The sequence below is a fragment of the Miscanthus floridulus genome, chromosome 4 (assembly GCF_019320115.1).
Source record: "Miscanthus floridulus cultivar M001 chromosome 4, ASM1932011v1, whole genome shotgun sequence".
In the NCBI taxonomy this organism is placed as follows: Eukaryota; Viridiplantae; Streptophyta; class Magnoliopsida; order Poales; family Poaceae; genus Miscanthus; species Miscanthus floridulus.
Genome location: NC_089583.1, coordinates 35,472,048 through 35,491,786, shown reverse-complemented (window position 1 = coordinate 35,491,786; position 19,739 = coordinate 35,472,048). Strand labels below are relative to the sequence as shown.

The 19,739-nt window shown below is 45.1% G+C and overlaps 1 protein-coding gene across 1 annotated transcript; it reads left to right on the top strand.

Moving 5' to 3' along the window:
* The first annotated feature begins 552 nt into the window (after positions 1-552).
* LOC136551308 (PGR5-like protein 1A, chloroplastic) lies at positions 553-5,121 on the top strand. The gene is made up of 10 exons (XM_066542877.1): positions 553-974; positions 1,096-1,192; positions 1,422-1,522; positions 2,337-2,393; positions 2,998-3,074; positions 3,248-3,299; positions 4,199-4,309; positions 4,386-4,483; positions 4,569-4,653; positions 4,850-5,121. Exons 1-9 carry the CDS (start codon positions 651-653, stop codon positions 4,636-4,638), a joined length of 987 nt encoding a protein of 328 aa, XP_066398974.1. The 5' UTR covers positions 553-650; the 3' UTR covers positions 4,639-4,653; positions 4,850-5,121.
* The last annotated feature ends 14,618 nt before the right edge of the window (positions 5,122-19,739 follow it).

Sequence of the window (19,739 nt, the reverse complement as noted above, 5' to 3'; positions counted from 1 at the left end):
AATTTTATTTTGTCTTATGATGATATTGCTAATTTTATTCCTCCATATGAATGCTTGACTTGTGAAATATGCCGTTATCATTAATATTTACTCCTTCCATCCAATAATAAGTGCACTTTTAGAATTCAGAATTTATCCCAAAATAAACGCATCTCTAGGTACAAGACAACCTAACTCTAGTTGTCTTTTTCTACTTTCACCAAAGACATAGAAGTGCATTTATTTTAGAACGGAGAGAGCGTATCCATATTGTGTATAGACCATAGGGTCAGATTACCAGATGTTTTGGTCATATATATCAGTTTGTGCTGACTACTGACCAGGTGATGATTTATTCTACATTCGTCACTGTTTTTTTTTCTGCACACATCCATAGAGACAGCAAGCGTTTTGTACGTGGCCGAGGCGTCGCCGTCGCGCCCGTTGGGATGGGCCGGACGGACGGAGACCCAGGTGGATGGCATGCAGGTCGAGTTCGATTGACGGCGGCGAAGGGAAGGCTTTCTCGACCTCCGATTCGCTCCACCGCTGCCTTTATCCCTTGGAATGCGTTTCGGACCCTCCGCGCCACACACAACTAAAAAGTATCTCCCGCGCGCGGGGACCCTCCTCCTCTACGCCAGCTAGCTGGTAGCCCGCCCCAGCCGGCCATGGCCTCCGACGCGCGGCTCTCGCTACCGTGCCGCCTGCCCTCGCTGCTCCCTCCGCCGGTGCTCCTGCTCCGCCGGTTGCCGCGCGCCGCCGCCGCGGCATCAACCTCGCCGCGGTGCCGCGTCGGGACGGCGGCGGTGCCCGCGCGCGCCCGCGGCCGGTGCCGGCCTCGCGCCTCCGAGGGTGAGGCGCCGGGCCCGGTGCAGCAGCAGGAGGTGGACAACGAGGTGGTGGACAGCAACGTGCTCCCCTACTGCAGCATCGACCGCAAGCGGAAGAAGACCATCGGGGAGATGGAGCAGGAGTTCCTCCAGGCGCTGCAGGCACGTGCGCCGCGCGCGTACCCATTTTTTTTATCCTGTTGATTGATACCTGCTGGTGAAAAATCGAATTAATCCAGCATCTTAGTTGCTGTTCATCATGGTGTTATTGGTATATATGTAGGCCTTCTATTACGACCAGAAGGCCATCATGTCCAACGAGGAGTTCGATAACCTCAAGGAGGAGCTCATGTGGGAAGGAAGCAGCGTTGTGATGCTAAGTAAGTAAGCCCCTCCTGCAACTTACTGTCGGTGACATAAACGTATTCCAAATGCCTGCCACACATAGTATTTTTCCTTAGACAAGATACACGAGCTATGCGATGTTGGTGGGACAGCGGCGAGACGGATGCCGGGGCATTCAGCAATTTTTGTTTGTCTCGAGCGCGCGGAAAATGATTTGCTCATGCCAATTCCTAATCAATGTTCATTTGTTTTTGCCTTGGTTAGGCGCGGATGAGCAAAAGCTTTTGGAAGCCTCCATGGCATATGTCTCTGGCAACCCCATCATGACGGATGAAGAATTCGATCAACTAAAGCTGAGACTAAAGGTTTGTTCTTGTTATCCTGTCAATCTTTTGCTAGTGCGATGATGCTGTGATATGCTGTCCGAAAAGCTGCAAGCGATTCTGTGCAATTCTTAGTCCCTATCAACCAATTTTCCTCCTTCACTTACCAAGGATGGTTGATGTTAATTAATCTGTCTCTATTTCTCAAGTATATGACTAGAACAACTAGAAAGGAAGCAGAGAAAAATATCATATGGGGAAAAAGACATTTGGAGCTGTGAAAACTCCACCAAAGACCATCTTTAGATGTTTGGAAAAACTCTACAGAAAAAAAGAACATATACATAGAGGCAGGGGTAATGCACAATAAGCATGTAAGCTCTAAGATCAAACTTGCTTCTCTTTCTGAGTTATGAAAAGGGAAAACATTTTTTTTTGTTTACTTGTCAATTTGATATCCCACAAGCGAAGTCGGGTTTGTGCATCACTAGCTTCTTTGCATCTATAACTACGAGTTCTTTTTAGGATCATGAGAGAGAATAGCGTGGTATATTGTTGTAGCCTTCCTCCCTCTCTTTGATCTCTTTATGTTGTTCTGAACTCTGTGTTTACTTTCCTTTTTAATAAAATCTCCTGTAGGGGCCTCGGCCCCTCCAGTTTCGTAAAAAAAAAAGAATAGCGTGGTATAGAAAATGAGGCGCTAACAATATAGCAAGTCATTACCAACTTAAAGTAAAATAAGTAGCAGCATTAAGAAAACAGCCTATTACTAAAAGACCACCATGATTGCACCATAAGCACATAAAGCATTATTCTTAATCTGCAATTATTTTCCTTGGTAATTTCTCCTCTCTAGAAAGAAGGAAGCGACATTGTACAGGAAGGCCCAAGATGCAGCCTACGGAGTCGAAAGGTATATAGTGCCTCCATGATTTTTTACCTCTACTTGTTCACTTATAAGTCTTTATTTTCTAAAAAATAATCATTCAATTTACTATCCTTGCCATTTATTCTTCAGTCATGACAACCCACATTGGAAAGAAAGGCATAGTTTATTTCCTTACCATTAGAAGATTAGGACCAGTCCTTTCATTAGCTTGCCACCAAACTTTTCACAACATGTTGTTTATGCTTCCTTCAGTGATCAAAAGCCTGACAGTGTTCAGCCTCTATACCATGTGAACTGTAACTGAACATTATTAGTGGGTTAAATCTTGAATTATGCTTTATTTATATTAATTTTTTCTATTTAGTTTTCTAGTGTAATGGGTGAAATCTTCTGTGATATTAAGTCCCCACCTTGAAATCAAAGATGAGAAACATTCTTGTAGGTCTCTTGTACCAACTACCAAGTAAACAGACCAGGAAATTTAATAAAACAGTATCACACAGCCAAGTCAGATGAGTTTACACTATAGTTAGGATTAGACGTGACTTTCCCATTTTCACTGATTTTGCTAAGTAGCCGTGAGTTGGTCCATTCGAAGAATCCTGACTTTCTATGGAATTTTGTGCAGGTCTACAGTGACTTGACTGTTGACTACTTCAAGATGTTGTTGCTAAATGTTCCAGCAGCTGTGGTAGCTCTGACACTGTGAGTATTACATGGAAATTCTGGCATGAAAGAAATAAAAAGAGGATTGCTTAAATTCTCCTTTTTTTCAAATGGTCATGTTACACCGCAGCCCAATATAGCTATTGTTTTAGGATGGATACTATCTTCATTAACAACTCTAAGATGTCTAATGCACGTTTTCTTCTTGACAGATTCTTCTTCTTGGATGATTTGACGGGATTTGAAATCACACTTCTTCTTGAGGTAAGTATTGACAAATTGAAGTCTTACTATATGCTATTGTTTTTGTTTAGGGCTTTAGGCTTCTGGACAAGAATTAAGAAATTCTATAATAGTACTTCACTATCCTTGATAATTTCTTGTAGTATACTGAAAGTTGTTTCTCATGAGCTGGAAGCCTGGAAGTTGAAAATTGGGGGTTCCACTGTAGATGATTCTAGTGGTGCTGTAGTGGGTGTGGGCTGCTGCAGTGCTGCTAAATTAACCACGGCCGCCTGACTATTAACTGAACCCTTTTGGAGATAATAATAACATGTCACCTCAGGCTAGTGGAAATTCATTTTCTTATATTAAAAAGTTCCCTCCTATGACATCATATTTTTCCTGCATAAAGTGAGCAGCTTGGTCCAAACTCTTCAAACATTCATGCTAGGCAATCAGACCGGCCGACGAAGCAATGTGCACGCAACCAATTTATTCCACTTGTTTTTACCACTGATTATTTTCTCTTTGCATCAAGAAAATGATAGATTGAAGTTAAGAAGGAATAGAAATAATTCAACAAATATAATGCAGTTGTTTCCTGGTTAGTTGTTTCTGAGACCAACTTATTACAGACTAGACCTTTTTGACGCAATATTACAGATCAGACTTGTATTTGAGAGTTCTGATAAAAATTAACGGCGGTCGTCTTTTGATTCTAGACCATGGCAAGCATGTAACTTACAGTGTGTGCGTGCGAGCGCGTGCAGGATGTGTTTTACTTCTAAAAACTTCTTCTCCCTAATGCAATGATGAGCGACATCTTTCTTGTCATGCATGCCACATTTGAAATAACTTTTTATACTGTAGGTTCTTTAGTTGGTGTTTGTGCTGACCAAGAAATTTAATTATTTGTAACTGCATTTTTCTTATTTATGCAGTTGCCAGAGCCTTTCAGTTTCATCTTCACATGGTTTGCCGCACTGCCTTTAATATTTTGGGTAGCACAGGCAATCACTAATGTCATAGTGAAAGACTTTCTGATTTTGAAGGTATTTTTCCTTTTTGTTGTTCATACATTATTGTGTGGTTAACTGGAGCGCACATAGATGATTATTCTTTTTTCAGGGCCCATGTCCAAACTGTGGGACTGAAAATCTTTCCTTCTTCGGGACCATATTGTCAGTGTCCAGCGGTGGTTCAAAAAACAGTGTGAAATGTACAAGGTATGCCTTCCATTATTAATATCAAATTCTGTAGGCATTTGGGCTTATATGCTGAGCAGCATTTATTGCTATGCTTGTGCATCAGTTGTGGCACTACGTTGGAGTACGACTCTGCATCCCGATTGATTACACTCCTAGAACCGGCTGAGGCATAAGTAATGGTGGTTTAGGTGAGTCATTATCCTACGAGCCTGCAACCATCAATGGTGACCAAAGTCTATGCTACTGATTTCATAGTTGTGGTTACTTATTTATGAATCAAACCACAGTGGGCTAAACAACTAAAGAGTTTAGGAAAGTATGTAAGATATAGATAGGACATACATTTTTTATGTTACAGAGTTCTAACTGCATGGATATTCCTAGATTTCGCTAGCAGGAAAGACGGCCCACAGATTCCTGATCGACAGTACAAAGCAAGACCGTCCTTGAATCGGGTGACAATCATGTCGTGATGTATGTTAGTTTGCTATGCGAGTCTATGTATATCTTTGAACAAGTTTAGACATCTGTATTATATAGATTTAACGAAATCGATATATGTATATATGTGCATAGAGTGTACAAAGAACTAGCTATGTTCCATTTTGTATGAACTATCTTGGCATATGTATAGCTGTCTGAAGAATTTGACGTTCTGTGCGATGTTCAGTAAAAGAATGAGTAAACCAGGTATCATCGTAAAAATATAACTTGACTGAAGTCTCCCAGTATGAGTTCGTAGTCAAGTTAATTTCGAAGACAAAGACTGATGCCTCTTCTTGACGTCAAGCTGACAGAGTGTGCAGTTCTTCATCTGCGCGTCATGGTATATTGACTATTGAGGTGGCCAGAGCAGGTCGAAAGTTTGGGACCCACTACACCACAACACTCAGACTTGGTGTTAGACTATCTGTCACTAAAAGCTGATATAGCGACACATGATCAGTTGCTAAAAAGTTAAAGCGATAGACTTATAGTCTCATTAGATTTGTCATAAAACATATTTTTCTAATATACTTATTTGACGTATAAATATTAATATTTGGTAAATCTTTATGGACTTAATTTAATCGAGAGTTGCAGATGGAGGTAGTACTTATTTTGTGTATAATAACTAACTATATTTAATTTTGAGGTAGGCCGGGCAGGGGCCGGAGAGTATATAATAGCTAGGTGTATGTAGGTTAGCTCGATGTTGGGCAGGAGTGACGCCATCTGGAACCTCCTCTATAGTATAAGCATGCTAATTCGCCACGACCCAACACGCCAACGATCGAGCGCTTGCGCATGCATGGCGCCTGCGACGGCGGTGGGCAGAAAATATTAGTTAGACGCGTTGGGCAAGTGCGCGTGCGTACCCGCCACGGCACAATGCAACGCCGATGAGGGCTTGTGCGTCTGTGCCTGCGCCTTCCCACTACGGTGGTCCTAGGGGCCAGTTTAGTTTCAAAATTTTTGGCAAAATGGACACCGTAGCATTTTCATTGTTATTTGATAAATAGTGTCCAATCATAGTCTAATTAGGCTTAAAAGATTCGTCTCGAGGATTTCGTCTAAACTGTGTAATTAGTTTTATTTTTTATTTATATTTAATACTTCATGCATGCGTCTAAAGATTCGATGTGACGGGGAATTTAAAATTTTTCGGGAACTAAACTGGGCCTAGGTTATACCGATGATGCGCGGGTTCGTTTCGTTAGCTTCAGGGTATGTAGTGCTGGCCGGGGTACCCAGTGACGACGCTACAGGTGTAGCTGTTAGGCGTTAGCGCGTGTTTGGTTGGGAGACTTGCTGGGTTGGGTTAGATCCATCTGTGATTTACTTGAATGGGGTGAACCCATTTAGTGTTTGGTTGTGTGGGTCGGATTGGTCCCAGTTTCTTGTTTGGTTTGAGACACATAGGTTGTGGGTTGAGATCCTTGCAACATGGGCCCCACATATCAGTCTCTATGCCGTCGCCTGCTCGCTCCGCCCCTGCGCCGACGTCGCGCTTTGCTCGCTCGCTCTACCCCCTGCCGCCACCTGCTCGCTCACGCTCGGCCGCCGCGCTCGCATGAAGTGAGTCGAGGCTCGATTCGGAGGAACGGGGTCGACCCACATCTAATGAGAATATTCTCTCCAGGGAGCGAACCCAACCAACTAGTTCCCCAACCAAACACTCCCAAAACTAGATGGAACCTATCCCCAACCCACTTCAACCCCTCAACCAAACACATGCTACCTACCAAGTACCAACACCTCAGGGCCATGACTCCATCGATCATCTTGAGATCTCACTAGTACATGCGGCTGATCTAATTTTCCGTCCTATGCAAATCAACACGAGCCGTCTCTAGAATCGATTTATAGAGATGGTTGTATTTCAAGCAGTCTCTAAAACCTGTTTGTGGGGGTATAACCCCAGGTATCCACGACAATGGACATGGGCCGCACCATCCAGGGGAGGTCCAGCCCATAAGATCAAGGCCTACGGTGCTCGGCTCTGGTGCACCGTAAGGTAATCAGAAGACATCTTAGCGATGAAGAAAGATCTGTTCGGATATGATAGATATCGTATTCCTTGTAAATACTTACCATATAGCTATCATATCCGAACAGATCTTATGGTGGGTAGGGACCCCCCTCGATCTCATCTCATATTCAATACAATCCACCAAAGATACATGACGTATGGTATTAAGTCGATCAGACAGCCTTGAACCTGTCTAAATCGCTTGTCTCTGCGACTGTGTCACCATTCCGACTCCTATTACGCGCACCTCCACCGATTCATCTACTACCGTGGGCATACCCCTTGGTAGACTGCCGACCATATTTCATCGACAGTGGCTCGCCATGTAGGGGGTGTGCGTGCTGATTCCATGATGAAGCCAGATGGTCCGCTTCCCGAGCTCCATGATCCTTCCTGAGCCAGGTCAGACCTTCACGGTCGGAATCTATGACATGGGTCATCAGCGCCAACGGCGCCGAGGAAATCATGAACGCGGTGCAGAATCACCCTGTGCCAATCAGTGCTAACATCTACAATGACATCTTCGATCTCGACACCTCGCCGCTGGGTTAGGAGATCCATCAGCAATGATGATCTGATCGCATCCGTCGATGGGGTCATAGACCTCTTAGCGGAATGCCAGCTCCTCGTGGATTCGGTCTTAGATCAATCTAGAGCGAGCGATGAAGTTCCTGCACTCTAAGGTTACTAGGCCACAATGCCGAGCACCCTGCTCGTGCACGTCGTCCGAGGTGGCAAGTTGAAGATTTGGTGATCACGGCAACTCCGAAAGGGCGTACCGTTCAACGCCGACCACTCCCCGCCCCGACAGGAGGGCATGCCAAAGCCCTATTCTTTCGGGCTAGTGGGTGCGGGTCCAATCTGTCAGGACGCCGTGCACCATCTTTTCCTTGACCACGCCAAGCGTAGCCATGTCAACGACCTCTATTAGATCGACTTCCCTGAGGCCGACCAGCCTACGCCAATGGTAAACATGGTGCAAATCCATGCTCCATACAATCCTAGGAGGAAAGCCCTAAGCCATACTTTGAGGGCTCTACCTGCAACTGCCCACCTTTTCCTTCAGGCTTTGGGAGAGAGTTTTTTATGGTTAGCCATGACAGCGTTGCTATCGATGGAGAAACAAGTGTCCAGCGCTGTGAGCGCGAAGCTAGGAACACTGATCGCCAACGACGTTGTAATGAAGAAATAGAAAACACCGCCCAAGCTGCCAGAGGTGACCCGCCACCTCTCGCTCATAATCTCTAATAAGAGTTCCTCATGGTGGACAACCAGCAAGTGGAGCAGACTCTGAGTGCCAATCTGGCTATGGCCACCCATGAGTTGGCTAGACTCCCACCAACGTCGGAGGTACTCAAGATTCAAGCACTGCTTAAAGCAGCTTAGGTCCAGGTCAACGACATCCGGAACCCAGCTCCATCGTTTTCGACAGTGTCCGCACGTAGTCGTAACCCCTGTGGCTCTTGCCATGATGGGGGGAGTCACTACCATAGCGGCCAGATCGTCCAAGGGGAGTCTAGGGGCAATGTTGCCATCAACCCTGGATCACAAGGACCGCAAAATCAGCGTGGTCGACCAGCTCATGACTCCAACCAGGAGGTTAATCAACCCCTGCACGGTGACGCCCGCGACTATATCAACGCCAATCTCGATGCCCGCAATCGCATCGAGAACAGTCATGCCCAGAGGCATCAGGTAGAACTCTAACGCCGACAGGAGTATGACGACCAACATGGCAACCCCATCGGCCTCCGACCACTCCCCGCTGTCGAGCCAACGGGACCTCGCCCCTTCATAGCAAGGCAGCGAGTTGTACAGTGGTCCACAGGCTTCAAGATCTTCGGGGTCGATCCCTATGTCAGCAAGGCTAATCCCGAGCAGTGGATGTAGGTCTACGAGATTGTCGTATGTGCCGTCGGGGGAAACAGCGATGTAATGGCAAACTATCTGCCTGTTATGCTCTCCCAATCTGCAAATAATTGGCTTATGGGCTTGGGGGAGGACTCCATCGAATCTTGGGATGATCTCAAGAAAGTCTTCATTGAGAATTATATGGCAACGTGCCAGCAGCCTGGCATGAAATATAATCTAGGAGAAGCTCCATCAGACCTCTAGGGAAGCTCTACGAAGCAACATCAGGTGTTTCTCCGAAACAAGGAACACCATCCCCAACATTGGGGACAGCGAGGCCATCTCCTCTTTCACCAAAGGACTCTATCACTATCTAGAGCTGTACTCCAAACTTTACTGCAAGAGGCCCTAGACCATCGATGAACTCCTCAAGGTTGCAAACTCGTACGCAGACTCCGAAGAAGCTGATCGGTAGTTCAAGGAAGATGTTGCTCATGTTGCCCACTTGGATCGCCACCCACGTCGTGATGATGATCGCCATGAAGAATGGCATTATGAAGATTGCGACAGGCGCTACGACAATCGTGAACGCCATCATAATGATCGGCCAGATGGATCGAGGGCTGCATAACCATGTCGTCGCCGACTAGAAAATTTCATCAACAATGTAGAGCAGCCACGCGCAAAGCGCAATTTCAACGCTGCCTACGAAAAGATCCTCGATGGTCCATGCCCAATTCACAAGTACAGCAAGCACACCATGCGGCAATGCTATGGCATGGCCAAAGCTTTCCGCGAAGAGGAACAGAAACGGCAGACGCGCAAGGACGACAAGTCAGATGACGACAAGGGGGAGGAGCGTCCTAAGGATGCATGACCCTGTTTCCCAAGATGCTAACAAGACCGTCGCCACAATCCTCAGAGGGTCCATTGCCTCTGAGAGCAAACGCCAGTAGAAGCTCACTGCTCGGCAGGTCATGTCGATCACCAAGTACGATACTGGTCGCTGATCTCGATTAGCTAGACTAGGTCGGAGCATCCTATCACATTCCTGTAGGGCCGACCAGTGGGCAGATGTCCCGTACCCAGGGCATTTCCCACTCATGTTGGATCCAATCATCAGCAACATGCGGTTCAAGAAGGTCCTCATTGACGATGGGAGTGCCCTCAATATCCTCTTCGCTGAAGCCCTAACTGAGTTAGGACTCATGAGGGATGATCTTGTTCCTGTTGATTCTCCATTCTGGGGTATTATACCTGGCAGAGCGTCCCAATCTTTGGGGCAGATCACCTTACTAGTCCAGTTTGGCACCGCCAACCACTTCCATACTAAGTACTGTGAACTTCTTCATGGCAGACTTCGACACCGCTTACCACGCCATCCTTGGCCAACCAGCTCTCGCCAAGTTCAAGGCTGTGCCCCATTATGTCTACATGGTGTTGAAGATCCTGATGGAGCAGGGCATTCTCACCCTATGCGCCAACATCTCCAATAATGATATGTACCTTTTTATCCTTGAGACGTTCTACAAAAGATATGTACCTTTTTATGTATATATGCATTTCAATAATGATTTTATCCGTGATGTTTTCTCCATTTGCTTTCCATATTTTTTCTCCAAACTGAATTTTCTCCATGCTAAACATCTTTAAGATTACACATACTATTGCCATTCAAATTAGACTGCTGTCCTCGCCTCAGTCGGACACACTCAAGGGCTTCGCCTCCCCACAGCGAATTGACTCCATCAGGCTCTATTTACGCCCGCTTGCCTATGACTCCACGTAGCCTGCTGAGCCACCGAGCCACCAAGCCATCGAGCCACAGAGCCACGGAGCCACTCGAGCCGCAAGCGAGCTGCCTGAGTCGTAAGCAAGTCGCGCCGCGCCGACCAGTCATATTTTCATTTGCGTTATCCAAAAGCAGCCTTGTCCTCGACTTAGCACCTAAACAGTGCATGAGCAGTAGCGCCCTGCATCATGAGCAGGGCGACAGTGACTCCTCGGTGATGCCTATATTCCTAACCATGCACAAGAATCTTGGGATAGAATGCCCCACACGTCTCATCGGTATAGTGCTAAGCACTCTCCATGTTCTCCAATTTTGCTATGGTATAATGCTAAGCACTCTCCATGTTCTCTAATTTCATCATGGTATAGTGCTAAGCACTCTCCATGTTCTCCAATTTTGCCATGGTATAGTGCTAAGCACTCTCCATGTTCTCCAATTTCATCATGGTATAGTGCTAAGCACTCTCCATGTTCTCCTGATTTCAGCACAAGTATAGTGCTAAGCACTCTCCATGTTCTCCAATTTAACCACGGTATAGTGCTAAGCACTCTCCATGTTCTCCAATTTTGCCACGGTATAGTGCTAAGCACTCTCCATATTCTCCAATTTCAGCCACGGTATAGTGCTAAGCACTCTCCATGTTCTCCAATTTCGCCACGGTATAGTGCTAAGCACTCTCCATGCTCTCCAAATTTCACCACGGTTAAGTGCTAAGCACTCTCCAAATTTTCACCACGGTATAGTGCTAATGAAAGGTCCTTGTGTGGTTTTGGTAATTGAGTGACAACCTAGGTGGACTAATGGTATTTATGTGAGATACATAGGTGATTAGTCCACAAGTACATGTGTATGAGCAACATATGCCATGAAGGTGAAAATGGCTTGGAGTTGTTGCAAAGCTCACACATGTGATGATAAAGGAGCTCATTGCAAATGAGACATGACATTGAGTCATGTGATCAAGATGGAGAAGATCAAGACATAACTTAGCTTGATGGACCGGTTGCAAGCATGAAGGGCAAGTTGGAGGCTTTGGAGTGATGGACCATGTGGCGGTGAGGCTTAAGCAAGACTTGGCGCCGATGGACGAAGGCAACGGTGAAAAGCAAGTGAAGTCAAGATCGATGAACCAATATGATCACATGATGATATGAAGTGGATCATATCATTGTTGATCAGTGTTGGTGCATGTGTTGCATCGATATTGGAGGAGATGGAATAGAATGCGCAAGGCAAAGGTATAACCGGGGCATTTCATCTCATCGGTCATAGGTGTGTAGAGAAGTTTATGACCGGCTTTAGGATAGATGGCCATACTATCAAGAGGGGCAAACTTGTTTGTATATCGGTCATCTATTGCCACTCGAGTGATCTAACTTTGCATCATCGCTAGGATTGAAAGGCATGGCAAGTTGAGTGGCTAAACCTTTGAAAAATGATTGTGAAAATGCTAACACACATACACATGGTGGTGTACACTTGGTAGTGTTGGCACATTTATAAAGGAGATGAAGTTGGAGTTGATGTGGATCAACTCGGCGATGGAACGGAGGCGAGAAGGGTTCAAAACTCCACCGGCAAAGTGTCTGCCCGTAGAGTGCTAGACAGTCCGATGGTGCCACCGACTGCCCTATACAGAAAAGACAGGGTCTCATAGAGTGGACTGGACGCTAGGTCACTGTGGTGATCAGACGCTGGGGTCCTGTGTCCGGTCAGTGGCAGCAGAGAGCGCGCAGGCGTTGGTCTTTGACCAGACGCTGGCATGGTGCATCCGGTCAGGCTGACATACGGTGACATAGGTGATGTAGAGAAGTTGGAGAAGGATCGGATGCTAATGCTGTGTTCCATCATGACTGACCGGACGCGTCCGATCGCGACCAGAACCTTACTGGAAATGACCAGACGTTGGGGTCCTGCGGCCCGGTCACTTTGAGCAGCTACGTCTGGTCATCACTTGACCTGTTGAGATTAGGTGAACAACATTTGAAGCTGATGAAATGTGGCAAGCATTGAGCGACCGGACGCTGAGGTCCTGTGTCTGGTCGATCTGACCGGAGCGTCCGGTCATCCTGAATTTTACCCAGTGAAGGGATAACGGCTAGTTTAGCCCATGGGGCTATAAATAGAAGGTGATCTTGGCCATGGCTGGTGTTGAGCACCTTAGGGGGACTTTATGTCCATGCTTGTCAGTGCTTAGGAGCCCTCCATCTCACATATGCTTGATAGTGATCATCCGATTGTGTGAGAGAGCGATTCTAGTGCGATTGCATCGTGAGGTTGCATCGAGTGGCACTAGGTGATCAAGTTGCAAGCCGGTGGTGCTTGTTACTCTTGGAGGTTGCCACCTCCTAGATGGCTTGGTGGTGGTCTCCGTCGAAGCCTGCAAGAAGCTTGTGCGGTGCTCCAGAGAAGAGCTTTGTGAGGGGCATTGTGCTCGCCCCGCGGGAGCCATGAAGAGCAACTCTAGTTGAGCGTGTCATTGAGCTACCCTCACTTTGGGGTAGGTTCTTGTGGTGCCTAATGTGCAGGCTTGGCGGGTGATGCCTGTCATAGAACCGACCAATTTATAAGAGTATAAGTACAATGGCAGCCCGCAAGCGGTCGCACTGTCATACTTGAACCCATATAAACCCGGTAGTCCGTCGAGTACCACAACGGGTCTCGATAAACGATTTACAACAAGCCAAGATCATACAGGATTCAACATACATGCCACATATTACATAAAGTTCATAGATACATTTCATCATCAGAGTACGAATAAAAGTTATTACAAACCGAGTTTGATAGATAAAGCGGAAGCAATTAAGTTCGGAAAATAAAGTTTCCAACATAGTTTGATACAGTGCCAAGTAAGATCATGGTCCACAAAAGCAAGGATCGGGATTAATAAAGAAGCCTGCCCAAGGCTTACTCCTCATCCACGGCAAGATAGAAGCAACTCTTGCAATAACCGTGGTACACAGTGCCATCTACAACAATGGGAAAATAAAACCCTGAGTACAAGAAGGTACTCAGCTAGACTTACCCGTCATGAACCAGAAATAAAATGACTCCAAGGATTATGCAAGGCTGTATAAGTGGACGTAACTCGACAACATTTTTGCATAAAAGCAACTAACTCATTGTACAATTATGATTCCTTTATCAAGTTAATTATAACTATCCATTTCTAGATTAGCAACTATCCTATGCCGAAACATGTGGTATATCATTTAAAAGCATACAATATTAACCATAGCAGGTATTGTAATTCCATATTCCTCCTGAACCATCATGTTTCATAACATAGTTACTACGATGTTGGAGCTAGTCAAGTTTCTCACTATCCTGGGAGAGACGGCGATTCGAATCGATTTCAACCAGCTAGGAATTTATTCCTAACACAAACCCTAGGTCTACCAGCCATGATAGCCTTAGGTCACCTTTGATACAAGTCAGGTACACATTTCATGGGTCCGTACCATGCCGCACAATCTAGGAACACCAGATGCCAGGATGCTTAGGCCAAGCCTGCCCTTAGGCTCAGTCTGATCGTTCCCCGGAAGGAGCGCACAACAGAACGGGTCCTAGCCTGAGTTGAATTACTCGGCTTCGTGGTCGAAACGAGTTATCCGGCCAGCTAAGTGAGAGGCATGCGTTCAATCTTGTTAGAAGTTCCAACAACAGGTACGGTCCTTGATCAACACAGACTGGGGATAGATCCACACCCAAGACCTCCATGCCTTGTTGCTTCTCTATCGACTTCCCGTCCGGTCTCGATTTTCTTTTACCCCATGGTTCTGTTCCACGATAGCAAATATAGCCAACCATGCTCCGGTATCCACCTATATCTCGCAGGTGATAGGACATCACCTGACTTCTACCGGTCTAAGCATGGCTAAGCATATATTCGATCCTGGACCTATACCGGTTAAAGGTGTAATATCTGGACAAGGAATTTATATGCATCAAGTGGTTCCATTCAATTCTTATAACCTAATGCATCAATCATAAGTACTTAAGTAAACATTTGTAAATTACTGGGAGACTTAGAATGCTCTGGGGCTTGCCTTGCACAGAAAAGAAGTAGGGCAGTGGTCAGGGCACTCTAGAAGCTCTTCAGGGTTCTGCTCCACGCCTTCGGGAGCTGTGGCTAGCGGATTCTCCTACTGGTCCCCTTCCTCTGCTTCTTCGAATTCCAGCAATGTTATCTCTTCCTCTGATCCTAGATGCATGAATATGGCATAAGTATTACGAATGCATATGTGTTAACAAGTGCATCATGTTCATTGAGTAGGTGCATATCTCTTCTCGATTATTTAATTATCTATTTCCACAATGCATCGATTATACCACAAAACAGTAGCTACTTGCTTTACTCATAACTAGAGTTCTACTAATCCAAATACAGTGATCCTAGGACTTTCTGGAAAGCTTATCAAATTCTCTACAACTTTGTTACTACCCATTTTTACAGTACCCATCATTTTTAACATGCAACTCATCAAACCCCAGAATCTATCTGGAAACTATTCAATTTGCAATACAAAGTAACAATACTTCTACTTCATGTAATCAAGTCAAAATTTGACAACATAAAACCTACCAATAGTTTAAGCATACCAAATACATTTAAGATAATATAATGGTGAAGCCTAAACTATTTATTTAAATGCCTTTATTATTTTACTTAGATTTTTAGGTTAAATAATAAACATATACCAGATGTACTTCATAAATTCTCAAGAATTTACAGTGCCTTACTAATGCTCTCAAAGGACTACTGTAAAAGTTTCATGCCATTTTGCCTAAGTAGAACGTCCTATACAAAAATGACAAGGCAGCAATGCTTGAAATAGCATAATTAGAAAACCCTATTGAAAAGTGTCAAGCAATAGATTTCCTATTTTTCTTAGCATCCATATACCACTAGGATAACCTCCAACAAATTTCATGAGTATTGGATTCCTAAATAATTTATAAAAATTTACACAAGGATCTCCTAATTATAAAATAAAAATCTATAACTACAAATCTACACATGCACTCATCTTCAAATTTTTACCAGAGCTCAGTATATGCTAAGACTAGCTTACCACAAAAATTTCATAATTTGTGGAGCATAGGAACTCTAGATATAAAATAAACAAATTTGAATGCATTCAAAAGCACATTTCAAATCTCTATTTAAATCTCCAAAAATTTCTACTGTAAACATCAAGAACATATTTTTTCTAAATACTACACTTCCTAAGGAACACTACATAATTTATTTCACAATTTTTGAAGCTACCAAACTGGAGATCTAAAATTCACAAAACATATGAAATCTACATTCAAAATGAACTAGCTTTAATACATGGAGTCGCTGACCGGTGGGACCCGTCAGTCAGGGGACCCCACACGCCAGTGAGACACGAACAGAGCAGCGGTGCTGCTCTGCACTACGCGGCTATGGCTTGTCGACGGTGAGCTTCGCCGGTGGTGACATCATCACCCAGTGACCTACTCGACCTAGCGCATCTATCGCACCACTTGGCCGGCCCTATGGTCGACGCTAGTGATGACAGCGGCGGCCATGGCGGATCGGCGTGGCGGGACAACGGCGGCACGCCGGTGGGGGCTACGGTGGCTCGATCAAATGCTACGTCGAGCATCACCGAGCTGCGGCGGAGCTAGCTAGCGCCCTATCGTGGCCTGGGGTGGACAGTGGCGACGTGGCCATGGAGACGGGGCTAGCGACGGAGCTTCGGCGAGCTCGCGCGCGTTGTGGTGGCTTACCAAGCTGGAACAGCAGGCAATGGGGAGACTGTAGGGAGTTGCTGGGGTGATGGGGGTGCCGCTGTGGTGATGAACGGGCGGCTCAGCGAGGCTTGGCGCGGCTATGGCGACGGCAGAGGCGCTCGGTGCTGCGGAAGCTCGGCGGCTGAGCGCAAGGAAGGAGGAGCCGAGGAAATGAAAAATAGAGCGTGGGAGGGGTCGGGTGGTCGCTGGCGGTGTTAAAGCCACGCTCTAGCTCGCCACTACCATGCTGGGTAGAACACCGGCGACGCACGGCCAGTTCCCGCGCCATGTGGCGGTCGGCCACTGACGACTGAACGATCGGCCGATTCAGTTAGTTTAGACACGCTAGCGTGATGCCTGACAGCGCGTTTTCATGTCGATCAAACTCCTAATCCAGTGGACTTCTAGCCAAAACTTCCTAAACCAAAGTTGAAGCCCGAAGTACCAGCTACAAATCTTGTTCAAAGAACTTGTTCTAATTCGCAACAGAAATGGAGTAAAATCATCCCAAACATCGGCTGTCAGTCAGTCAAGGTTCATGACTTAGCAAAAATTTGCTAAGTGTTGCAAATGTTGATTTTTCTGATTTTTGTGATCCAATTTCACACATGTTAGGAGCTGAATCAGTTAATGACCTAAAAATAAAAGTTGTTCCTTATAGCAAATTCTACAACTTTGCTTTAGTGATCTCCTCCATGCAAGGTCTCTAACACCTAGTTCAAACAAGCTACATTCAAATGATGATACATACTTAAACTATGACTTAATGACCTAATTAGCCCTAGCCATAAATACCAAAGTTGTTCATGATGATATTCTAAACATGTTTAAGCTATTTGCAAGGTCACACAATCATCTACATGTTTACACTCATGATCATATGCACATACACATGGGAACATGAAATAATAAGAATGTTGCATATGTTTCAATCAAATGTTTCAAGTGTCAAAGTTTATATATGAATGCTTTATGATCATGCTCATGCTATGCAAGTCAAGTTATGCAAGGCTAACACCCGAGGGGTTACAATGCCAATTAGCCTGCCGAACCACCAAGTGAGAGGTCGACACAACTGGGGACTAGCGTGTTGGCAAGCACGTGAACCTCGGGAGAAAATCACCGTGTCAACCTTGTTCTTCCCATTGGTTTGCAATCCCTTTACACAAGCTTGTGATTACTTTTATATACATTGTGCTTGTGTAGTTGCTCTTGTAATTAGTTAGCTTGTGTAGCTCTCTAGTTACCTTCTTGCTTGTGTAGCATAGAAGTAGGTCCCTTGCAGTGGCTAATTTGGTTTGTGTAACCTTGTTAGTCACATTGCTTAGTTTGCGTAACTAAGTAACTTGCGCTCTATAATTTGGCTTGTGTAGCCTTGTTATTGAGCATTGCTAGTGAGCATAGGTGGCTTTGTGCTTTTCCTTACTAGCATGTGTAGGAGCTCCACCGTTGCTTGAAGTACTAGTGGCATAGATTTGTGTGACCTTGCTTCTAGAATTGATTAGGTGAGCTCTAGCTAGCCCGACACCTTAATTGCTTAATTAGGATAATTGCAAGGTGCTAGAGAACATAGATAGAGGGGTATAGTCTTGGCTAGACCGATAGTTTTAATTTCGTATTTGTTTCGGTAAGCCGACACGATTACTTTTAGAAATGACTATTCACCCCCCCTCTAGTCCGCCATCTCGACCCTACAGCTAAGCACTCTCCAAATTTCAGCACGGTTAAGTGCTAAGCACTCTCCAAATTTCACCATGGTTAAGTGCTAAGCACTCCAAATTTTGACACGGTTAAGTGCTAAGCACTCTCCTAAATTTTGCCACGGTATAGTGCTAAGCACTCTCCAAAATTTGCCATGGTTAAGTGCTAAGCTCTCTCCAAATTTCGCCACGGTTAAGTGCTAAGCACTCTCCAAAATTTGCCACGGTTAAGTGCTAAGCACTCTCCAAATTTCACCATGGTTAAGTGCTAAGCACTCTCCAAATTTCACCACGGTTAACTGCCTAAGCACTCTCCAAATTTCACCACGGTTAAGTGCTAAGCACTCTCCATGTTCTCCAACGGTAAAGTGCTAAGCACTCTCCATGTTCTCCAACGATAAAGTGCTAAGCACTCTCCATGTTCTCCATGATATAGTGCTAAGCACTCTCCAATTTCGCCATGGTAAAGAGCTAAGCACTCTCCAATTTCTCCAAATTTTACTCCAATATCTAGTGCTAAGCACGGAGATTTCATCCTTTTTACAAATATGAACAAACTCCAAATAAATATAAACTACTCTGCAAGATATAAAATTTATCGATACATTGTTCTTGATCAACTCTGCTCTGTTTTCTTCATCACCGAGTTCACACATTTTATCTTTAAATCATGTACTACCCGTTCTACATATTTGTATTGCAGGATCATCGTTTGGGTGGTCGCACCACCTGGACTTCGGGTTTCTCCACCGATCAACTGGTTAGACCGCTAGGTTCATGACTTTGTCACCGACCAGTTGGTTGGACTATTCGGCGTTCACTTCTACTCGGCTCCCACTTCACCATCGACCAGTTGGTTGGGCTACTTGGTGCTCGATTCTCTGTCAACCAACTGGTCGGATTGTCCGTCGCTTCATCGTCAGCTATGTTGGGGGCTCGCCAGCTAAGCTAGGGACTTCTCAGCATTTGGATTGTTCATCGCTTCATTGTCAGCTACGCTGGGGACTCCTTGGTGTTTGGATTCTTCGTGCAAGCGTCGCCAGCTAAGCTGGGGACTCCCTTGGCGGTCAGATTTTGCTACACCTCGTCTGTCGATTCATCTGATGGCTTACTATGTTTTGCTGATGCTGCATGTCATATGTGCTATCAAGGTGGTCCATACTGTCTAGATTAGGGTGCTGATCCTAGGTGGCACGTCAGGGGGCCTTGATAAATATATCTATTGCAGCAATCTAGTGCTAAGCACTCTCTGTTTTCTCTATGTTTTACTAGTCAATATTATCAAGTTTTACTCCACATGCCCAGTGCTAAGCATGGGGACTTTGTCCTCTACACTTAATTCTTTGATCCTGCTACAAGATGCAACTTTATCTTATAGCAGGCTTGAGGACTAAGTGTGTATACTTCACCAAGCGGTGAGTGTAATTTTCACAGCTAAACTAAGAATATATTATTTGATCTCAATATTAATAATGTTCTTTGATCCTGCTACAAGATGTTTCTTTATCTTACAGCAGGCTTGGGGATGTGTACACTTCACCTTGCGGTGAGTATACTATTTTTTCTCCTTACTGGTTTCAGCTAAGTTGGAGACTAGTTGTGTGCTTGGCTAAGCTAGGAGTTGGTTATTCTAACTAAGTGATCGTTGATATT